Raw genomic sequence first — 24,413 nt, forward strand, 5'->3', positions numbered from 1 at the left:
AAGACAGCAAAGACAGATGAGAAAGCGATCCAGAGCAATAGAGTCTTCTTGGTCAAAGTGAAGTGAGAGCAAGAGACGCAGTTTAACTCGTTGAACCATCCCATATGTCTCCCTCTCCTCCCGCCATCACCCCCCTGTTCCTACCTCAGTGGACCGTCATTTTCCACACGCATGTTCCCAATCAGGCTACGCTTCCCTTCCCCCTCCCCCTCTCGCCCACTCCTCTACCCCTTTGTTCCGGCACTGAACAACAGAGAACGGGGATAGTTTGGATAGTTTTCTCCTCTCTCCTCCCCCTCTCTTTCTCCCCTCTTCTCTGGCTCGTCTTGCTTGTTGTCGTGGTGGTGTCAGCTTTGTTCCCCTGCAGGCCTCTAAGTGAGTACAGATGCTTTCTACCTTGAGGCTAAACAATCTGCCACACGACAAGGCCAGGCAGAACAGAAAAGAACAGAGGGCTCCTTGTGAGATCATTGTTGACACTGTTCATTGTTCGCTTGGCATTTTCACCCGGTTTCCTTTTATTAGCCAAAAGACAACAAACAAGTACAGCAGGGATATTCAGCAGATGATGGAAAACGGATCGCGTGCCAACGTGAGAGGAGGGCCAACAAAACTTTGACACAGGAGAGAATTTGAATACCGCGTTCTCCTGTCTAGTAGACTTTGGGGCGCACGACTATTCAATTAAAGTAATCAAGTGGTTCTACTTGGCTAGGAGAGGGACCGTGAGTGTAGGAGAGTTGTTGGACTCCCAATCGAAAGTTGTTCGAAAGCAACAGGGCCAGCTCTCTGGCGGCCATTTTGAGATGAGCTACCGGAGATTGCATGCGCTCTACATTAACACCTGGTAGTGTTTCAGGGTGTGAGTCAGAGAGGTGCTAATGCTAACTGTAATTACAGAAGTCAAAGCTGAGTGTGCGTCCCTGGGCCTGCACATGATGACTGCAGACCTGCTTGAGTCATCAGAACACTAGTCACAGGAAGGGATGGAGGGAGAAAGAGAGGACGGAGGCAGGGATACGTCCAGATGTGAACAGTCAGTGGCTAACAAGAGGGTGAAGGAGGGAGGGGTGTGTGCTGGGGGGGGGGGGCAGCGGTAACTCACCTACACATCTGGCACCGTCAGTGCTGGTGATGTAACCACGGGGACAGGTGCAGACGTAGCTGCCGGCTGTGTTGGTGCATTCACCTCCGTCACAAATACCTGGGTTAGTGCTGCACTCGTCAATATCTGAAACGCACACACAAACAATTAGATCATTGGAGTTAGAGAAAACACTGAGCTTCATGATGGTCATACACTCACCATACACACGCGGTAACTCAAAACCCCTATCACAGGCATTATTTGGAAGAAATCCTTTACCTCGATAACAGCTGCTCAAAGTATTTGGATCCATGTCAAATATTTGAAGAAGTGGACAATATTTCATCTGTCAAATACACTCGAGGACCTCAAATAATAACTGCTAGTAACTCTAAATACAAGAGCAGGAACAACTGCTATACTGATTGAAAAAAAAGGGTTCTAAAAGGGTTCTTTGACTGTCCCGATGGGAGAACCCTTTCTGATTCCAGTTAGAACCCTTCTGGGTTCCATGTAGAACCCTCTGTGGAAAGGGTTCTACATGGAACACAAAAGGGTTCTTCAAAGGGTTGTCCTATGGGGACAGCCGAAGAACCCTTTTAGGTTCTGGATAGCACCTTTCTTTCTAAGAGTGTACTAGACACAGTCAAGCCAACCTGAGTGGAGGTCTGAAGTCCGCAAAAGGAAGAGGCGGTCATATGGAAAATCTCTGGGATTGTGTTCCGTCAAAGGTCTACACTTAACAATGTTCAACATACCTCAGTGGACTTCATAACTGTGGTGGATTTCAAGAGGTCTAAATGGTTAGAGTTTCCCACACACACATCATGGAAATGCTTCAGCTGCCCCAGAGAGACTATGGTCAGGGTCAGTCTGTCCTATCTGGTATAACTCTCCTGTCTTATCTGGTGTCCTGTGTGAACTTAAGTATGCTGCCTTTAAGTCTCTCCCTCTCCCTCTCTCTCTCCCGGTGGATCTGAGCCCTAGGACAATGCCATAGGACTGGCTGTCCCTGTCCCCAGTCCACCTGGTCGTGCTGCTGATCCAGTTTCTGCTGTTCTGCCTGAGGCTATGGAACCCTGACCTGTTCACCGGACCTGCTACCTTGTCCCGTACCTGCTGTTTGACCCTCTCCCCCTCCCTTTCTCTCTCTCTCTCTCTCTCTCTCTAACACATCTGAATGTTTGGCTATGAAAAGCCAACTGACATTTTACTCCTGACCTGTTGCACCCTCTATAACCACTGTAATTATTAGCTGACCCTGCTGGTCATCTATGAACATTTGCAACACTTGAAAAAAAGAAGACACCTGTACCATGTCAGAAATAGAGTTGAAATGTATAACATTTGAGTTCGCATCCCAATATTAGACTTCATATAAATCACAGAAGACTGAAATATAATAAAAGTTTGACACAGAAACACTGGATTTTCGGCAGCTAAAATATTAATAACATTCCACCCATAAGGCCACTAGATAATTTGACTGCAGGAAAGGGCTACTGGCCATGTACTCTTATAATCTCTACTGGGAACTGTCAGAAGAGGACTGGCCACCCATCAGAGCCTGGTTCCTATCTAGGTTTCTTCCTTGGTTTCAACAATGATCAAATTAAGATCCTACATCTGTACACTAGACCTGGGAGTCAGCAGTATATAGCTAGTGTGTATGAATATATATATATAAATAAATGAGAGAGAGAGAGAGAGAGAGAGAGAGAGAGAGAGAGAGAGAGAGAGAGAGAGAGAGAGAGAGAGAGAGAGAGAGAGAGAGAGAGAGAGAGAGAGAGAGAGAGAGAGAGAGAAAGAGAGAGAGAGAGAGAGTGTGTGTGTATGTGTGTACTTGGCACGGTCCAGTCTACCGTGTGGTGTATTACAGTATATGATGGTGAGAGTGAAGTGAGGCTCCAGAAGGCATTGGGTTTATATGCTGTGTTACGCTTATTTATACACATATATAATTACCCTTTTGGTCAAATTACAGTATGCGTGTGTTTATAGCGTGGTGTGTGAGAGGCAGGCCCCTAAATGTGTGTGCGCGCAGTCGGTCGGTATGCATTAGTGGTGTGTGTGGTGTGTGTTGGCAGTGGGTAAGCATTAATGCTGTCTATGGGGCAGTGTGTGTGTGTGTGTGTGTGTGTGTGTGTGTGTGTGTGTGTGTGTGTGTGTGTGTGTGTGTGTGTGTGTGTGTGTGTGTGTGTGTGTGTGTGTGTGTGTGTGTTTTGTAATGACGCACACAGTGGGAAGTTAAGAGGCACTGGGTCCCCTGCTGACTATTGTCAGACTGCTTTGGTGAAAGGTTCTCCTCAAGTCATAAAAGAGCAGCAAAATAAACGTGGTGTCAGCATTCCCCCGGAATAGGACCAGACTTTACACAGCTCAGACATGGAGCGCTGTGTGTGTTTAGGGAAATGTCTGCCACCTGGATAAATGACCACTGTTCAATCATCAAAGTGTGTGTTGTGAGACTGTGTTTGTGTGCGAGAGAAAGTATGTATGCATTGTGTATATGTATGAGTGAGTATGTGTGTGTGTGTGTATAGTATGTGTGCGTGTGTATAGTACAGGTGTGTGTGTGTGTAAGAGTTTGTCTGCATGTATAGTATGTGTAGTGTGTATAGTGAGTGTGGGTCTAAGTGTCAGACGCTACGGGGAGGTCCGTGTATATAACGCTGAAGTCATCTCTGCTCTGTAAGTGTTTCTTTGTGCTAGCGCTAACAGCTGGCCCTGTGCCAGGCGACTGTATTTATGGAAGGAAAATGGGGGGCAAAAAAAAAGGAGGAGAGAAAAAAGAACGAGTGCGAAACACGACTGGAGCGAAAGGAGCTATGAAATCAGGTAGGTTGCTTTGGCAAAGAAGAGCTACCTCCCAGACATGTTAACAGCTCCAAGGCTGGCTCCACTAGAATATGACGCCATGTTTGTGCATAAACTTGGAGGGCATTTTGAAACCCATTTTCCTTTGGAATACTGATGGTGGTCGGTGATGTCATAAGTGAACAAAATGGGGGTTTGAATCTCGCAATCTCAGAGCTGTGCTATTTGAGGTATCTGGGTATTTATAGTTATGGATGGTTCAACTTTGTATTCTCTACCCTTTAATTAAATACGGACTCTGCCCCAATTAAGCTCTAAAACAATGTTACCTAAATGCATCCACCATCCAGCCCCCACCGTGGCCCAAACAAAGCCCAGCGACGGAGCCTCAAGCCTGGGGCTGATCCATTACTGTCTCCAATTGTCCTGTAATTAGTTAACCTCCGAGGATCTCCACCCCCATACGCTGCCTCTCATCCCACCAGGCTTCAAAGACTACAGGGCACAGAGGACACCTCTCCTGCTCTAGTCCAACCAACAGGCCTCTAGCAACATAGGGATGCTGCGGCACAATCCGATTTCAGTGGGACTGTGATAGGACAGCAGTGTCTATGTGTGTGTCTGTGTGAGTGCATGAAAGCATGCCTGTCTCTGTGTCAGAGAGAGAGAGAGAGAGAGAGAGAGAGAGAGAGAGAGAGAGAGAGAGAGAGAGAGAGAGAGAGAGAGATAGTGAGTGTGTATGTGTGTGTGAATCCTTCCCTCATCACATGACCAGCTAATTAGAGGCTCCTCCGGGTATATGAGTGTTTCCAACCCTTCATTAACCCTCAGGGTCTACTGATGTCTAGCAGCTGAGCTCTCTCTCTCTCTCTATAGCTGTCACTGGACACCCAGGCGCCGTTCTAATCCTCTTCAAATGCACCCTTTCTTGCTTCCTTATGTGTGTGTACGTTTCCATACCAGAGACTTGATAACCACAGAAGCCAATAGCCACAGTACTCAAAAAAAAAAATGCTAGCAAAACCCTGGCCAAAAAAAACTCAACAATGGATCTACGCTCGCAATTCAAAATCAAATTTTTAACTGAGGCATTGAGTTCACTTAGCTAAGCCTACTTTAATTCACGGCCAATGTGTTTTCCATTACACCAACTCATTGTTATACATTCCTATTTCTTATAAAAGGTGCATAACATAACATCACCACAGAGGGTCTGTGGACTGTGTGTGTGACTCACCTTCACACTTGTGGCTGGTGTCACTCTGGCGGTGGCCCGCGGGACATTTACACTCATAGGAGCCCACTGTGTTGATGCAATTACCTCCTGCACACAGCCCCGGGATGGCCTGACACTCATCCACATCTACAGGGGGGAAAGAGGGTGAAAGGAGGGAGAGAGAGAGAGAGAGAATGTAGACCATCAGCACAAATAAGCAGCGCTTAACAGGCGTTGCTTTAAGAGATACATTTTAAATACTCTGTTTACTCTTAATGAGCTAAGAATCTCCCAAAGCTTTGCTGCCCACTAACCTTGAATCAGATGGAGTCTATAAATGTGTGTGAATGAATTTGGATTTTACACTCTGTGATTTACAGCACCTTAGCCTTTAAAGTAAAGTAGGCTGGGCGCACACATTACATTACAGTACAATAATAAATCATGAGAAGACTTATGGCTCAAATATTTTTTTAAATCCTGAGCTTTCAGTCCCGTATTAAAACCTGTTGAAAGGGGCGAAGCAGGAAAGAACAGAGGATATCTTGGCACCGCCACCTAGGAACCAAGATGACTCCAGACTGCAGCACTTATATGCCATGAGTAACTAGGATGGCGCTGTGAGCATGGGGCTCTGATTGGACAGTGAACACAGTAACCAGGAAGCATGACATGTCTTCTTTAGTCGTTAAAGAGAGGGAGGAGTCATTTATCACCTCATCTTCCTCCCTCTTCCCAGAGAATAAGAGGTAAAGAGAGAGGCCCAACTCGTCTCCCTCCACCAGGTGACTTGGACTTGTGTGGAGGTCAATGAGTGTCGGATTTGTTCAACAACAAAAATGTATGGCTTATTTTCTATGTGAGGTTCATTTATTTGATTGAATCGAAGTTGCATAATGCTTAAGTTTTTACGAGTGTACTGATATAAGTAGGACAAAGAACATTCCCGGAACTTTGAGAAAAAAAACACTTCATATTGGAGATGGCTATGCATATTCATTGCATGAGGCTCGTAGCATAGCATCTCCTCATTGAATACAGGCGGTTGACGTCAACAACCCCATCGAATATTCAAAAAAGTATTAAAATAATTAGATCTATTCACCAGTCAAAGAAAGGATAGGCGGGAGCTTGACAGGCTACTGTGCCTCTTTGTGCACAACGACTGCCATTGTTAGGGCGGAGAGACATGTATATCTTGTTAGTATATCCAGAATCTTTGCTCTTCCCCTCTTCACACATTTACACTTCATTAGCTCACAGTCTGGCCATGCTGGCAAGAGAGAGGTGTTGGTGTTTCGTCATCTTCAGTGGAAACACATTGACTCAGACCCCTCAGATCGTTAGCGTGCCTAGAGAGGGTTCGTCTGGTCCGGGTGTGTGAATGTGTGCTGAGACTGGTATTTGTCTGGATGGTATGAAAACATAGTCAAGTTTAGAATCTCAATTGCATACTCCTCGCATCCTCATCTCATTCTCAAAACCCATTGGATGAAAAAGCCAGAGTTCCCTCCCCTCGGCCCTTTTCCTCCAATGCGTTTAGAGAAAGAGACGAGGAGAGAGGACGTGATGACTATGCAATTGAGATCTTCCCAAAGAAACACACAGACGTCCAGACACACACACCCGATCATCCAGCTCTGTGAGAGGGAAGTTGGCACGCCTTGCCAGTACCCAGCCAAGCAGCCAAGATTAATACCGCCCTCTCTCTCTCACACACACACACCCACCCAGCCTGTTTCTAATCATGCGCATATATTTTACCTCTGTTCCCTTTTAACAAAGCCTGAAAATGTGCTCACGTGTTGAGGACCATCCAAATCCATGACGCCTGGAATGCTATCCTTACATTGGGATTCATGTGCATGTGTGCTTTGAACTGATTCCAACAGGACTTTGCTCAGGGGCTTTTTGGCGACCAGTCAAAGGTTTTTATTACACATGTACTCATTAAAGGGTTTTCCTTATTTTAAAAAAAAAATCTACATTGTAGAATAATAGTGAAGACATCAAAACGATGAAATAACACATATGGAACCAAGTAGTAACCAAAAAAGTGTTAAACAAATCCAAATATATTTGAGATTCTTCAAAGTAGCCACCCTTTGCCTTGATGACAGCTTTGCACACTCTTGGCATTCTCTCAACCAGCTTCATGAGGAATGCTTTTCCAACAGTCTTGAAGGAGTTCCCACATATGCTGAGCACTTGTTGGCTGCTTTTCCTTTTCTAACTCATCCCAAATCATCTTAATTGGGTTGAGGTCAGGTGATTGTGGAGGCCAGGTTATCTGATGCAGCACTCCATCACTCTCCTTCTTGGTCAAATAGCCTTTACACAGCCTGGAGGTGTGTTTTGGGTCATTGTCCTGTTGAAAAACGAATTATAGGACCACTAAGTGCAAACCAGATGGGATGGCGTATCGTTGTACCATGCTGGTTAAGTGTGACTTGAATTCTAAATGAATCACCAACAGTCACCAGCAAAGCACCCCCACACCATCACCCTTCCTCCTCCATGCTTCATGGTGGGATCCACAAATGCGGAGATCATCCTTTCACCTACTCTGCGTCTAACAAAGACACTGCAGCTGAAACCCCAAATCTCAAGTTTGGACAGATTTCCACTGGTCTAATGTCCATTGCTCATGTTTCTTGGCCCAAGCAAGTCTCTTCTTCTTATTGGTGTCCTTTAGTAGTGGTTTCTTTGCAGCAATTCGACCACGAAGGCCTGATTCACGCAGTCTCCTTTGAACAGTTGATGTTGAGATGTGTCTGTTACTTGAACTCTGTGAAGCATTTATTTGGGATGCAATCTGAGGTGCAGTTAACTCTAATGAACTTATCCTCTGCAGCAGAGATAACTGTCACGCCCTCACCTGTTTCCATTAGTCCGGTGTATTTAACCCTGTGTTTCATGTCTCTCTGTGCCAGTTCGTCTTGTTTTGCCAAGTCAACCAGCGATTTTTCCTAGCTCCTATTTTTCCCAGTCTCTGTTTTTTCCTATTGCTCCTGGATTTGACCCTTGCCTGTCCTGATGTCGAATCCGCCTGCCTGACCACTCTGCCTGTCCTGACCTCGAGCCTGCCTATCGCCTGGTACTGCTTGGACTTTTGCCTACCCCTTTTGTTATAATAAATATCGGAGCTCAACCATCTGCCTCCTGTGTCTGCATTTGGGTCTCGCCTTGTGCCCTTATAGTAACTCTGGGTCTTCCTTTCATGTGGCGGTCCTCATGAGAGCCAGTTTCATCATAGCACTTGATGGTTTTTGCAACTATACTTGAAGAAACTTTCAAGGTACTAGACATTTTCCAGATTGACTGACCTTCATGTCTTAAAGTAATGATGGACTGTTGCTTCTCTTTGCTTATTTGAGCTATTCTTGCCATAATATGGACTTGGTCTTTTACCAAATAGGGCTATCTTCTGTATACCACCCCTACCTTGTCACAACAAAACTGATTGGCTGAAACACATTAAGAAGGAAAGAAATTCCAAATGAACACCTGTTAATTGACATGCATTCCAGGTGCATTCCTCATGAAGCTGGTTGAGAGTACAAAGCTGTCATCAAGGCAAAGGGTGGCTACTTTGAAAAATCTAAATCTATAATATATTTGATTTGATTAACACTTTTTTTGGTCACTACATGATTCCATATGTTTTATTTCATAGTTTTGATGTCTTCACTATTATTCTACAATGTAGAAAATAGTAAAAATAAAGAAAAACCCTTGAATGAGTAAGTGTGTCCAAACGTTTGATTGGTACTGTATACATAGAAGCAGACTGATAGAGGCTCTGTGAAAGAATGTGACTTTTAATATACCCCACCCTCATATGTACATAGCCATCTGAATTACCCCGTACTCCTGCACATCGACTAGATACTGGTACTCCCTACATATGGCCATGTTATTTTTACTCGTCATTGTTATTCCTTATTCACTGTGTATTTATTCCTCGTGTCACTATTTCTATTTTCTGTTCTCTTTATCTTCAACACGCAACCCGTAAGTAAGCATTTCACTGTGTCTACACCGGTTGTATACAAAGCATGCGACAAATACCTTTTATTTTGATTTGACTTGATGAATGGGTTGACTTAGAGTTGAATGTAAGACATTCAATGATGCAGCTTTGGATAATAAAGCACTTTGGTTTTGTTTGAGCATCAGTTTCCTTGCTTTTTGTCCAGTGGCCACAGCAGAAAGAGAAGTCGCAGATTGCCCCTTTAAGGCACTCAGTCAGTCACATTGGTAATTCCAATGTGCAGAGTGAGGCGTGAAGGTTTACCGCTGTCTTAGAGTCCTATTTCTTCAGTTGTTCAGTTCTTTCCGGCTATTTTTCATTAGACTGAGTGCAAAAAGCTTTCGTATTCAATTTGGCTTTCACCACATCTTACTGAGAATGTGTCAACACTCAACAGGAGCTTTAGAGGCCATGTGCACCTGCTTTCTGCCAATAAAGGGGAGTGTCCTGTTTCACCCAGGTGGCTCCTAGTCCTGCACATTAATGTGAATGAAGTAAGTGCCCCCCTTTGAGACTTAGTGAAAAACATTCAAAAAAGGCAACCCATTATCTCAACACAAAGGTGTTGACTAGACAACTCTCATTTGAATATCCACAGAGAGGAAGAGGCTCCAGTCCATGGAGGGCCGTTTGAATATTGCAGAGGGGTGAGACGCTGCGTTTACCTAAGAGGGGACGCAACATTTACATGTGTGTCATCTATTGATCCAGCCTCACTGCTTAGTCTGGTTGGTCATTAGGGAGCCTAGTGTGGATGACGGGAGGGGCCAGACAGACAAAACAGACAGAGACAGAGAGAGACAGAGAGAGACAGAGACAGAGCGAGACAGAGACAGAGCGAGACAGAGAGAGACAGAGACAGAGAGAGACAGAGACAGAGAGAGACAGAGACAGAGACAGAGAGAGACAGAGACAGAGAGAGACAGAGACAGGGAGAGACAGAGAGAGACAGAGAGAGACAGAGACAGAGAGAGACAGAGACAGAGAGAGACGGCCTGCGGCTGCTGCTGCAATGCTGATGAAGCAATGAGAAACTCAGTTCATGAGGCGGTGAAATTAGAACTCTTTCTCTCTCGTACTCTCCCTCTCTTTCTCTTGGGCTTTGATGTGTATCTCTGCTCTGCTCTGTGTGTGTGTGTGTTTTGGTTTCTCTGTGTGGGTGGTGGTTGCAGGCTGCAGGAATTTGGTGACAGTATCAGAGATAAGGAAGGGGACTGTTACTTTGACGTTTACATTAAACATGATTTTATTGAAGATGTTGCTGATGGTGACAGATAAAGTTACTAGTTAATTAAGTGAATTAAGTTGGTTACAGTGTTCGTGATGAGGATGGTGTGTGTGTGTGTGTGTGTGTGTGTGTGTGTGTGTGTGTGTGTGTGTGTGTGTGTGTGTGTGTGTGTGTGACTCACTTGTAGAGTTTATTAGACTGAAGATCATACAGGTGTGTTTATATGTGAGTGTAAACATGCGTGTGTGTGTGTGTGTGTATATGTCTTACCCTGGCACGCGCCGCTGCGGATGTTGGGGATGAAGCCTCGGCGACAGGGGTGAGGCTGGGCGGGGCACATCTCACAGGGGTGTCCCCATGCCCGTCCGATGGTGGCACAGCACAATGTCTTGGTGCACACGATGCCACTCAACTGGCCCTGGCACATCTGGTTGTTGACCTGCGTGAAACAGGGCCCAGTCCGGTAGTCTGGAGGGGGAGAAGGAGAGAGAACAAGAGTCAGCCATTTATTTATCCCACTTCCTTAAAATCCCCCTCTGAATGTTCTGTATAACTGAAAGGTAGTGAGGAAAAATTCATCTAAAGCCAAGACTATTTCACACTTCTGCTAGCTACATTTGATTGGATTTGAAGTGCTATTAAAATAAATAGAAATATACCCCAGAAAAACACAATTTAGTAGGCTTTAAATGCTGCAATATGTCATGCACACTGTATGACAGACCTCCCAAGTCTTTAACCCATTGGACTAAATGCTGCTGCACATTCCTGGTTAGAGACATTTATCTGGAAATGTGCTGAACAGTGGGTTCCCCTGTTCACTGGTGTAATGGGATAACTATATAATGGGGAAACCCATTTAGTACTGGTTCCCTTCAATAACGATCTTCTCATGACAAATATTCTTGGTCCAGACCAGGGGAGAACGACTGCCCCCTCTCAGTGAAGCAACGGCAGTTCAAGGCCGACCGCGGTACTGCAGGCATTGTTAGCAGAAAACAGAATACCACCATTATAGCGAATAGAAATAAAATGTAATTGTATTCGTCACGTGCCGAATACCTCACTGTGAAATGCTTACTTACAAGCCCTTAAACAATGCAGTTCAAGAAATAAAGTCAAGAAAATATTTACTACAAAAAAAAAATACAAAAAAAAGGTACAAATTACATAACAATAATGAGCAATATACATGGGGTACCGGTACCGAGTCAATGTGCTGGGGTACCTGTTAGTCAAGGTCATTTGTGAAATGACTATGCATAGATAAAAAACAGCAAGTAGCAGTAGTGTAAAAACAGTCTTGTGGCCTGGGGATTGAAGCTGTTAAGGAGCCTTTTGGTACTAGACTTGGCGCTCCGGTAACGCTTGCTCTGCGGTAACTTGGGTGACTAGAGTCGCTGACAATTTTTTGGGCTTTCCTGACACTGCCTAGTATATAGGTCCTGGATGTCAGGAAGCTTGGCCCCAGTGATGTACTAGACCGTACGCACTTCCCTCTGAAGAGCATTACAGTCAGATGCCAAGTAGTTGCCATACCAGACGGTGATGCAACCGGTCAGGATGCTCTCGATGGTAAAGCTGTAGAACTTTTTGAGGATCTGAGAACCTATGCCAAATCTTTTTAGTCTCCTGAGGGGGAAAGGTGTTGTCGTGCCCTCTTCACAACTGCCTTGGTGTGTTTGGACCATGATAGTTCGTTGGTGATGTTGGCACCAAGGAACTTGAAACTCTCGACCCGCTCCATTTCAGCCCCGTCGATGTTACATAGAGGGAGTGGTTGTTGTCCTGGCACCACACTGCCAGGTGTCTGACCTCCTCGCTATAGGCTGTCTCATCGTTGTCGGTGAGCAGGCCTACCAGTGGTGTCTCATTAGCAAACGTAATGATGGTGTTGGAGTTGTGCTTGGCCAAGCAGTCATGGGTGAACAGGGAGTACAGGAGGGGACTAAGCACACACCTGAGGGGCCCCAGTGTTGAGGATCAGCGTGACAAATGTGTTGTTGTCTACCCTTACCACCTTGGGACGGCCCGTCAGCAAGTCCAGGATCTCGAGGCTTCTTTCTTATTAGACATTGAGCACCAGAAGTTATTGACAAATAGACACCCAGCCCAGCCCCTCGTCTTAACAGACGTAGCTGCTCTGTCCTGACGATGCACGGAGAAGCCAGCCAGCTCCATATTTTCTGCGTCGTCGTTCAGCCACATCTCGTGAACGATAAGATATTACAGTCTTGAATGTCCCGTCGGTAGGATAGTCTTAATCGTAGATCGTCCAGTTTGTTTTCCAATGATTGCACATTGGCCAATAATACGGAGGGTAGTGGTGGTTTACCAACTCGTCGGCACCCAGCCCCTAATATTCTTTTTCTTCACGAGGATGACAGGGATTTGGGCCTTGTCTCGACAAAGCAGTATATCCTTTGCGTCAGACTCAAAAAATATTTGTCCAGTTCGAGTAATGAGTGAGTAATTGCTGTTCTGACGTCCAGAAGCTCTTTTCGGTCATAAGAGACAGTAGCAGCAATGTTACGTACAGAATGAGTTACAAACAATGCAAAAAACGAACAAAATAAAACAGTTGGTTACGAGCCCGTAAAACTGTATATACAGTTGAAGTCGGAAGTATATTCCTGACAATATACAATTAAATGTCATATATTCCTGACATTTAATCCTAGTAAAAAATCCCTGTCTTAGGTCAGTTAGGATCACCACTTTATTTTAAGAATGTGAAATGTCAGAATAATAATTGAGAGAATGATTTATTTCAGCTTTTATTTCTTTCATCACATTCCCAGTGGGTCAGACGTTTACATACACTCAATTAGTATTTGGTCGCATTGCATTGAAATTGTTTAACTTGTCAAATGTTTCAGGTAACCTTCCACAAGCTTCTCACAATAACCCCATTCCCCCTGACAGAGCTGGTGTAACTGTGTGAGGTTTGTAGGCCTCCTTGCTGGCACACGCTTTTTCAGTTCTATGTCTATGTCTATAGGATTGAGGTCAGTGCTTTGTGATGGCCACTTCAATACTTTGACTTTAATATCCTTAAGACATTTTGCCACAACTTTGGAAGTGTATTTAGGGTCATTGTCCATTTGGAAGACCCATTTTCGACCAAGCTTTAACTTCCTGACTGATGTCTTGAGATGTTGCTTAAATATATCCACATAATTTCCCTCCCTCATGATGCCATCTATTTTGTAAGGTGACCCAGTCCCTCCTGCAGCAAAGCACCCCCACAACAAGATGCTGCCACCCCCGTGCTTCACGGTTGGGATGTTGTTCTTCGGCTTGCAAGCCCCCCCCCCCTTTTCCTCCAAATATAACGATGGTCATTATGGCCAAACAGTTCTATTTTGTTTCATCAGACCAGAGGACTTTTCTCCAAAAAGTACGATCTTTGTCCACATGTGCAGTTGCAAACAATAGTCTGGCTTTTTTATGGCAGTTTTGGAGCAGTGGCTTCTTCCTCGCTCAGCAGCCTTTCAGATTATGTCGACATGTTTCCTCCAGCATCTTCACAAGGTCCTTTGCTGTTGTTCCGGGATTAATTTGCACTTTTCGCACCAAAGTATGTTCATCTCTAGGAGACAGAACCCGTCTCCTTCCTGAGCGGTGTGACGGCTGCGGTGTCCCATGGTGTTTATACTTGCGTACTCTTGTTTGTACAGATGAACATGGTACCTTCAGGCGTTTGGAAATTGCACCCAAGGATGAACCAGACTTGTGGAGGTCTACAATTCTTTTTCTGAGGTATTTCTTTTGATTTCCCCATGATGTCAAGCAAAGAGGCACTGAGTTTGAAGGTATGCCTTGAAATACATCCACAGGTACACCTCCAATTGACTCATATGATGTCAATTAGCCAGAAGTTTATAAATCCATGACATCATCGAGTCTGTCTGGGATTAAATGAAGAGAGAGAAGCACCTGAGGCTGCCTAAATCCACAGAAGAACTGTGGTTAGTTATCCAATATGTTTGGGCAAACCTACCTGCCGAGTTCCTTCAAAAACTGTGTGCAAGTGTATCTACAAGCATTTATGCTGTTTTGAAGGCAAAGGGTGGTCACACCAAATATGAATTTGATTTAGATTTTTCTTCTGTTCACTCACTTTGCATTTAGTTCATTGATAAATATAATCTATTAGCATGTCTATTTCTGAAAACATTCTTACTTTACTTTTTTTCACACCTGCCTAAAACTTTTGCACAGTACTGTATATGGGGGATTGGAAAGGAGGCAGACAATTACATTGATAGAAGCCACAATCTATCTGCAACATTAAAGCTGCCCCCTACAAAAACGACTGAAAATATGAATAAAAAAAAGATAGAGTGTGTCACTTTGTGTGGAAACAAAGTAATGAGGAGAACACAATGTCCTCTGACTTCAATGGCCACCTTGCTGCGCTGCTCACCAGGAACAACCAGGCGACATCATTTTGTTCACCACACTTCACGAGTCAAACACAATGACCTCACGCTGAAACCATTTGAGCAATATGATGTCCATTCAATCGCACATAATAAAACTCAAACAGGCCTAATGATGGAAAGGCCTTATTAACTGCAGTAGTGGTGCCAAAGTTAATACAGCATTAGAGGTACTGTAGAGATGGAGGGTTGGAATTCAAATAAAATACATGGTCTGAGAGGGGCTGTCAGGAGGAATGTAACATAAACCCTGGAGAAGTGGTTTAAGTTGACCCTCTTGAGTTCTAAAGGAGATGTACAGATAGATGAGGCAGCTTTGTTGTGGAAGCGCTGCTCTTATTACTTCCTGGTGCAGTTAAATGAAAATTAAATCACAGCCAGACAGAGAACGAGTGAACGCGAGATAGACAGAGGGGAAGTAGGTCAAACCCAGCAGAGAGAGAGAAAGAGAGAGAGGGATTGAGACAGATACCAGCAGGCTCTTACTGTCCCCTCTCACTCATACCCATGACCTGACAATCTGGCCTGGACAATTTGAGGCCGGGAATGTGAGTCCCCATCCGAGCGGCAGAGACCCACTGTGGCGATAACAGTCACGCACATCTGGGCTTGATTAATCTGGCCTGGTCGGGACCAGGAAGGGACAACCTCTGGTCCAGATGTGTCCATCTGGAACTCTGAATCCCTCTGGGCCACATCCACAACCCCCCACTAACTAACAAACTAAACCCTCCATACATCCTGCTCTTCTACCAGTCAACTCTGCATTAAAAACTCATGTAAATCATAATAATCACACTAATGTTGGACTCATATGGTCCATGCTTTATGTCCATCATGCTTTCATCTGGTTTTGATTTAATCATACATCGGAACAATTTCAGTAAAACTAAGTTCTGGAAGTGAGCGAGGAGCATGAACAGGACCTTTATGGAGAGCTATAGGGAAGTTAATGCAAAAGGTATGAGATGACATGGAAGGGAGCCATTTAAAGAAACAAAGAGAAAGAAAGAGAGAGAAGAGAGCTGGCAATTGAGCTGCCATTCCTTTGATCAGCAGTGAGACCCTCAAAAGTGAGGAGGCGTCTGGGCGCTCCCATGGCCAAACCTTTCAGAAGCAGCGCTAGACGACTGCTTGAGGATCTAGCCAAGTTCAGCAGAGCCCTGTCTATGTGTGCATACGACTGAAGGAAAACACACCGTAGGTCGGCCGCCAAGCTAGGCCAAACAAAAGACTGGAGCGCTCCGAGCGCTCACTCTTTTAATGGACTCAATAACAATCGCCTTGCCAGGGTGTCTATGTCTCAGCGCCACAAGACCCGACTGACTCAGAACCAGACAGACAGGCCAAGCAGTGTGTGTGTGTGTGTGTGTGTGTATGTTGACCATGACCAGGGAACATGAACAATCCAGGGCCAGAAGAGTTAGACATGGGAATGAGGTATAAAGGAACTGAGGTACTGGCTGGGCCGAAGTCGACAACATTCGGAAGCAATTTGGTCTAATTACAGTTAAAATTGCTCTATAGATCCAAACTATTCGCCGGATCCCTCCCTCCTGTATCCTGCCTTTCACCACCATCTGTCTCTTTTCCAGGTATTTTCAGTTACCTCCACATGCTCCCAACGACGAAGCACAGATCACTAGAAATCCAATTATTGGCCTTTCAAAACTCAGCAAAGGCTACCTAATAAGTTAAGACAGCCTCCTCATAGGAATGCATTGCATATCTGTTACATTAGAAGCAAGGCCGAAGTACTAAACATCTGCCAAGATGTGCTGGCTAAGTGTAACCCATCCCAGAGTTGGGTTAATGAGGTCACATTATGGACTCTCACCTACATAAGATCTGTCCAGCCCATCAGATCAACATCTGTAACTGGGTCAAACGTGATCTTTCCCTATTCCCCTTTTCCTGCCTGAGAGAAAGCCTCTGATGAGAGGAGATGGGAATGGGACAATCTGGCAGGTGAGAAAAGGGATGCTAATCCAGTCTGGAAAGCCGGCCAAGTTGTTTGGGAAACGCTCCCGACGTCAAGCTGCACGATCACAGGGAAGAGGGAAGGAACGCCGACATGCCTTCTTATGTCAACGGTCGGTGGAAACCAAGGGAAAGCGGGAGAAAATCTGCCAATTCCAAAGAGATACGTAGATGATGTATGGAGACTAGGGTTGCACATTTTACGGAATATTCAGAGGTGGAAACCTTCTGTGGGAATTAACGGGAATATATGGGAATTAACAGGAATATATGGGAATTAACGGAAATATATGCAAAATAATATTAATACCATTTAAATGTAGATATTTTTTGCATTGGAAATATTTACCATATCATATGGAGACAGAAACAAACATTTTAACCTTATCATAAGTAGACATAAATGCAAATGATTAAATACTTCCAATATACTTTTTTTTAAATAAAATGGTTACGAATTTAACTTTGATTTATTGAGTTGACTCTTCACATGGGATGGATTTCACAGAACAACAAAAGAAAGGGAATATTGAATGATCCCCAATGATCCATCGCATCTCCCAAAAATGTTTTCAACATACATCTGTAAAATGAAACTAAAGCTTTGGTTGTCTCCTCTCAGGCTTCCATGTCTTCCCCCTGGACCTCCTCAATGTCCACCTCTTGAACATCAGACTGAGGCCTCATCTTTATTGTCACTTTCCAACCTTGTTGAGGATGGCTCGTTGTCAGGCTCTAAAAGCCTCAAATTTGCCCAGATTGCCACCAATTTTTCAACCCTTGTATTGATCAGCCTGTTGCGTGCTTTGGTGTGTGTGTTCCCAAACAAAGACCAGTTGCGCTCTGAGACAACTGATGTTGGTGGAATTTGGAGGATAATGGAGGCAACAAGGGAAAAAGCCTCAGATCCACAAAGTCCCTTCCACCAGGTGGCTGATGAGATATGTTGGCACGATTGCCATATTGCGTGTCCATCCCAAAGCCCTTGCTTGGAAGTGTACTTCACCAGACTGCCAAGAACCTTGCCCTCATCCAGGCCAAGGTGGCGAGACACGGTAGTGATGACACTATAGGCCTTGTTGATCTCTGCACCAGACAGGATGTTCTTGCCAGCATACTTGGGGTCCAACATGTACACTGCGGTGTGTATGGGCTTCAGGCAGAAGTCTTCACACTTTTTGATGTATTTCAGAACTGCAGTTTCCTTTGCTTGGAGCAACAGTGAAGTGGGCAGGGCAGTACATATTTATTCTCTTACATCTGCAAGCAGAGTCTGAACATCAGACAGGATGCCATTGTTTCCCTCAATCCGTGCAATGGCTACTGCTATAGGTTTCAGGTTGCTTTACCACTCTCTCCCAAAATACATCATCCAGGAAGATCCTCTTGATGGGGCTGTCCATGTCAGTGTGATGACCCTCCCACTCTGTCTGCCGTATTCTCTCTTTGTTCTTGTTTCCTTATTAGGATGCTGGTGGGCGGAGTTGGGAGGGTCGTCAGCTACATGGGAAACACCTGGGCCCGGTGTCTCCCAGGATAAATACACCACTTCCCCATTTATGGAGGAGACTCTCTCCATGCAGACACCTTTATAGATTTGGTTGTGTCTTGGTGGTTTTTAGTTGTTTGCTTGGGCACCGTTCAACACCCTGCATTATCACATTCATGCATGCAAAACACTCACTCACTTACACTACTGATTACACACACCATTGTATATTGTACTTAGTTTACTTTATTTAATAAATATATATTTTGTTACTCCTTATCTCCACGTTGTCTCCCTTTTGTTACGGGCTTTGAACCGGTTCGTGACAAGTGGGAGCTCATCCGGGATCTTTGAACGTATTGGTTTGGGAGAACGTGGAGGTAATGTTAAAATCTGTACGTGTTTGGTTTGCATATTTTGTTTGTTTGAGTTTGATAGGCCCAGTATTGGTTGCCTTTGTTTGGTTTGTGTGCTGCGTTGGAGAGCGCATAATGGTTCATTTCCAGGCCCCTGCCCAGCCTGGAAACTCTTGTTCTACTTTCTGTTGGGACATTGGTCTAAGGATGTGAGTAAATTGGCTATGTACTTCGGTGGGAGATTTGGGTAGGGTAGTGGAACTTGCTACCTGGCGCTATAGCCTTTTTCCCATGAGGCTTAGTGACTCGTTTCATTTTTGGAATATGTTGGGCATGGATAAATGTTTTATTTTTGTGTGGTGTCTAGACTGAGCAGTTGTCTCGGGGGCACATCGTTGGCTTGGTGGAATTTGCCAGCATGCTGGGGAGTTTTACTTCCTTGCCAGCGGGCTACAGTGCGTAAATACCCACCGCAAATCCGCACGAAGACTAGGGTTGAGTTATTGTAGGTTTTGGGGAAGCTCTGTATCATCTCTCTGTGGTGCTCAGGGTGATTGTCAGTTCTCTGGTTGTGGTCTGATATACTCAGCAGAGGTGTTGAGCAAGATTTACTTATGACTATGGTGTCTTATGTAGACGAGTTCATTCGCTTTCCTTCAGAGGAACTGTTAGAAGTATGTACTAAAGAACAGCTGTTGAAGATCGCTGAACACTACAAGGTTGAATGATTGAAATGAGTTAAATTCTGTTACGTTGGGAAGTGACTGAATCGTTGGGAGTTGTTGTAAAAATTAAGGACCCTGATCTTTTCATTGGAGTTTGTAGCTGATGCAGTCTCTTTTGCCCTGTTCCTGAATGTTTACGTGACTGACCATTGTTTGGTGTTGTCATGTCCTATCTTTCCTGTCTGTTCTTGTGTTCTTTCCTCTTAAATGTTGCTTCCTGTACGCAGAGGCTGTGTCAATTTGGGAGGCAAGAGGCTGTGTCAATTTGGGAGGCAAGAGGCTGTGTCAATTTGGGAGGCAAGAGGCTGTGTCAATTTGGGAGGCAAGAGGCTGTGTCAATTTGGGAGGCAAGAGGCTGTGTCAATTTGGGAGGCAAGAGGCTGTGTCAATTTGGGAGGCAAGAGGCTGTGTCAATTTGGGGGGGCGGGAGAGCTCGGTATGTTCCGGGGTCCTTGTTGGTCCCCGGTTTTATGGGGGTAATGTGACAACCCTCCCTCTGCCGTTTCTCTCTTTGTTCTTGTTTCCTTATTAGGATGCTGGTGGGTGGAGTTGGAAGGGTCGTCAGCTACATGGGAAACACCTGGGCCCGGTGTGTCCCAGGATAAATACACCACTTCCCCATTCATGGAGACTCTCTCCATGCAGACACCTTTTTTTGATTTGGTTGTGTCTTGGTGGTTTTTGGTTGTTTGCTTTGGCACCGTTCAACACCCTGCATTATCACATTCATGCATGCAAAACACTCACTTACACTACTGATTACACACACCATTGTATATTGTACTTAGTTTACTTTATTTAATAAATATATATTTTGTTAGTCCTCATCTCCACGTTGTCTCCCTTTTGTTATGGGCTTTGAGCTGGCTCATGACACAGCAGACTGTGATATGGCCATTTCTTGGAGAGACTCATTCCCCTCCAAGAGGCTGTCAAACATGATGACGACACCACCCAAATGGGTGTTGCTGGGCAGCTTCAATGTGGTGCTCTTATTCTCACTTTGCTTGGTGAGGTAGATTGCTGCTGTAACTTGATGACCCTTCACATACCTAACCATTTCCTTCCTCTCTTGTGTCCATCGTTTTCAGTGCCATGATGTCCTTGAGGAGCAGATTCAATGCATGAGCAGCACAGCCAATGCGTGATGTGAGGGCAGGACTCCTCCACTTTAGACCAAGCAGCCTTCATGGTCGCAGCATTGTCTGTCTTGTAGAATACAGGTTGAGGGGTGGCGATGTAGTTAATTATTCCTTGCCCACAAACATTCAACCACCCATCAGAGATTGCAATAGTCTGCTTTCTCTATGATTTGTTTGACCTTCACTTGAACTCTGAACTCTGCATCCAGCAAAAGAGTAGATAAAGCATGTCTGGTTGGAGGGGTGTATGCTGGAAAAAGAACATTCAGAAATCTCTTCCAATACACATTGCCTGTGAGCATCAGCGGTGAACCAGTTGCATACACAGCTTGAGCAAGACATTCATCAGCATGTCTCTGACTACGTTCCTCCATTGAGTCAAACTTCTGATTCCAGGAGGACCATGAGCTGTTGCTATCGATAAGGTGTCTGATTTGACCTTGAATAGAAGTATACAGACTTGTCTGAGGTTGCTTGTTGTGACTGCTGAGGGAACTTTATGCACTTGGCCAGATGATTCTGCATCTTTATTGCATTCTTCACAAATGATTTGGCACAGCATTTGCAAATGTACCCAGCTTTTCCTTCATTAGCTGCAGTGAAATGTCTCCACACATCAGATAGTTCCCGTGGCATTTTCCTATAAAGATTAGGAAAAAATTAGGAAAACAAATACAATTCCATGTAAAAAAAAAGAAAATAGCTAAGCAGTTAGAATAAACAACTCTGTCAGAAATGTTTTTAAATGATATGTCTGGAAAAAAGTGAATTAACACTCAGTTAGCAGGCTCAAGCAAGCTAAACCCAACATGGTAGCAAAACCTAACTAGCAGAAATTGTTAAGTTAGAAATGATTTAAACACACTCTGCTGTAGGCTACTATTTACTAGTTAACAAAAAATGAATGTCATATACAATATATTCACTCCACCCAGTATTGTAATCGAAACTTACCAGAAAGCATGTAGTCCTTGGCTCGGACAGTGTAGTAATGTGGGCTCAATAGCATCTCATTTGTGTGCAAGATCTTGAGAATCAGCTGTACATGTGATGGAAGAATGCACTGTGCATGCAGAAGGTTGCAATTCCATTGAATTGGGGATAGTTCAACCAAAATATCCCACAAGACCCACTGTTATACGTAAACTTTTTTGATGGATTTAAGCAAAATACCCCAAATTCCAGGGCTTAATTTCCCATGGAAAGTTTCAGACCTTTTGCCACCCTAATGGGGGACAAATGGAGGGTTGAGATAAGATATAATTATCCTCAATGAAACATGTTGTGATTACATGGGAAGGCAGTCATTCATACTGGTCTGGAAAGAGGTCAGGCTCCTCAGTGAGTGAGGAGGAAACAGAAGACACTCACAGGTCTTCCTGTGGCTGCTTCAGTTTCCTGACCTGGAGGCCCTTAGACTCATACAGCTGAGAGATTTACAACAGGACGGACCGTGTCTTCTGCTCGTCATCTCTTTATCTCATAGCCGAGACAGGTGCTTTTCCACTTATCCCAAGCATGTTTGTGTGTGTGTGCGCGTGTGTGTATGTTTGTGCCTACATCTGACTGCATGTGAGTGTCTGTGTGCGTGTGTTCACGTAAGCTTGCGTGCATCAGTGTGTATGTGTGTATCTAGCTACACTCCTCAAAATGTATGTACACTAGGTGTGTGTGTTATTCTCATTTTGGCACAAACTGTGCTGTTTCTGTTTCTGTTATCAACAGCATTATCAACAGCCCTTAAATCTACTTTCCCTTCAGCTTAATGGCTCTAAGAGGCTGAACCCTTCCTCAGGACACTCACCCAAACGTGATGATACGCTAGAATGCGTCCCTGTGTAAACCCTTGCTTTGAGACGGTGGGAGATTGTGGGAGACACAGGGGAAAGTGAGGGAGATAAGCTCAAACGCAGGATAACAATCTTGGCACCAGACCGCTTTGTTGCCTGACTGGTAAGTTAATAGATAGCATTCTTTGAGGCAGAAACCGCCACTGTGGATAATTATGCAGAACACACACACGTCTGTGGAAACCCAAGTGAACACACAGGGCTACAGTAGATACAGGACAGTTCTTGCTCACCCATTAAACGTCTGTTTTACAGTCTGTTCTCACTCATTTCACTATTCTTCTTTGCACAGATACATTTTATTCCCATCTCAAGTCCATTCTAACAACAGTTTCTACTCTAATTCAGAACAAATTGACTTACGGTAGCCTGAGTTCCAGTGTATTTCTGCTGTAGTTATCTTGTCACAGTCTGGTTTGTGGCATTACTGACTGCAGAAACAGTCAGGCACCCAGGCTACAAGTAGACATAGTACTAAAGAAGCGTCCTTATCTACTACTGTACTAAATCGCATAACATTAATAGGACATTTCTGGGCTCCATTGGGTACATTGAGAGGACTCTCGCTTCTCGGACCTCAACTGATTGTCCATCAGACAAGATCAAAGGCTACCCACACACAAATGTATTTATGATTTGTTTATGGGAGAAGTACCAAAATGTAGTGCCACTATGAAAAGCAGACGCAAAAAAACAGCATGTTTTTAAAAAAATTACATTTCCAATGACACACAAAACATAACATGGCGATGTCATTAAAACAACATAAAAGGCATAACATGGTGATGTCATTAAAACAACATAAAAGGCATAACATGGCGATGAGGTAGAGTTACTGTACTGTACTCATTACAGAGTTTACGGGTCTCTCTTTTTGGCAGCATGTCCCATTCTATAAGGTCTCGATGGAGCGAAAAAATGACACACTTCTCTCCCGAGGACACACCCTTCCCTTCCACTGGGGGAGCCTTTGACAGATTACATGATGGAGACAGAAATAGCAACACTTCCCCCTTTCCATCCCCTCGTCATCGTCCTGACGTCATCATGGGCCAGCTCTCTGGGCTGGACTGGGCTGACTGTGTGGGCCCATAAGGGTAACACTGTTCACTATTGGACCTGAGCCTGGTTAATGGGCCGAGATACACTGGACACGTGAGCAGAACAACTCCCCATTGCCGCATTCATACAGCTGCTTCATAATGAGAGGGCTTGTGGCTCCAGGCTGCAGAATGGACAGCTGCAGGCTGGAGGAGGCTGGGGATGGTGGGAAACTCAGCTGATTAGAGAGGGGCCCGAGTGGCTGTCAGTCTCCACTGTAATTCATGCTTAACTAGCCTGTCAGTGACACACACACACACACACACACACACCCTGACAGAGAAACCTATTAGACCAGCAGCTTTCCCTGTGACTCATAGACAGTACATCGACAGAGGAAAACACCCACACCTACTGTAACTGTAATGTACTGTCAAAGCACCTCTGGGCTCGGTTTTACCGTAACACCTCACTTCAAAAACCACTAATTGCAACCATGGAGAGTCAAAGATTTATCTAGCTGGACGTCTTCACAGGACAGAGTAGTAAAATCTCTGGTAATAATGACATGTCAATTCTCACTGAGTTAAGGAAGCCCTGGGCTTATGTGAGAATTAAAGCACATCTCTCTTTAGGTAGATGTGGATGATTGAGGAGGCTATAGAGGGACAGTTTTACAGCCTCTCCCAGACTTCAACGGACACAGTGAGGAGGTCGGGTCAACGCCACATACGCAAGTGCACGCGCACACGCACAAACGCACACACTGAGGCGGTGGGAGGTTTGCTGGAGAGCTGAGGGGGTCCGGTGGTCTCCCTTCTCTCAAGACTGCTTTTGTTTGGCCGCGCCTCGCTCTGTGTACACAGCTGGGGAATCCATTTTTACTTGTACCCCCTGCCTCTACCTCCATCCCTCCCTCCTTCCCTCGCTCCACTCCTGGAGCGAGAACCGTATTGTGGAGCGAGAACCGTACTTTTTATTGCCAGATTTCTGCGAGCCCCCCG

The 24,413-nt window shown here is 44.8% G+C and overlaps 1 protein-coding gene across 3 annotated transcripts in view; it reads right to left on the reverse strand.

Moving 5' to 3' along the window:
* The window catches only part of LOC109902959 (fibrillin-2), a 116,388-nt gene that overhangs the window by 41,335 nt on the left and 50,640 nt on the right, over positions 1 to 24,413 (reverse strand). For all 3 annotated transcript variants that reach the window (XM_031786185.1, XM_031786188.1, XM_031786187.1), the window contains exons 7-9: positions 10,652 to 10,849; positions 5,142 to 5,267; positions 1,106 to 1,231 (exon numbers count right to left, since the gene is read on the reverse strand). In XM_031786185.1, coding sequence (XP_031642045.1) covers positions 1,106 to 1,231; positions 5,142 to 5,267; positions 10,652 to 10,849 — 450 coding nt within the window. The remainder of the gene's footprint in view (positions 1 to 1,105; positions 1,232 to 5,141; positions 5,268 to 10,651; positions 10,850 to 24,413) is intronic.

This window comes from Oncorhynchus kisutch, linkage group LG13, assembly GCF_002021735.2.
Source record: "Oncorhynchus kisutch isolate 150728-3 linkage group LG13, Okis_V2, whole genome shotgun sequence".
NCBI classification, from domain to species: Eukaryota; Metazoa; Chordata; class Actinopteri; order Salmoniformes; family Salmonidae; genus Oncorhynchus; species Oncorhynchus kisutch.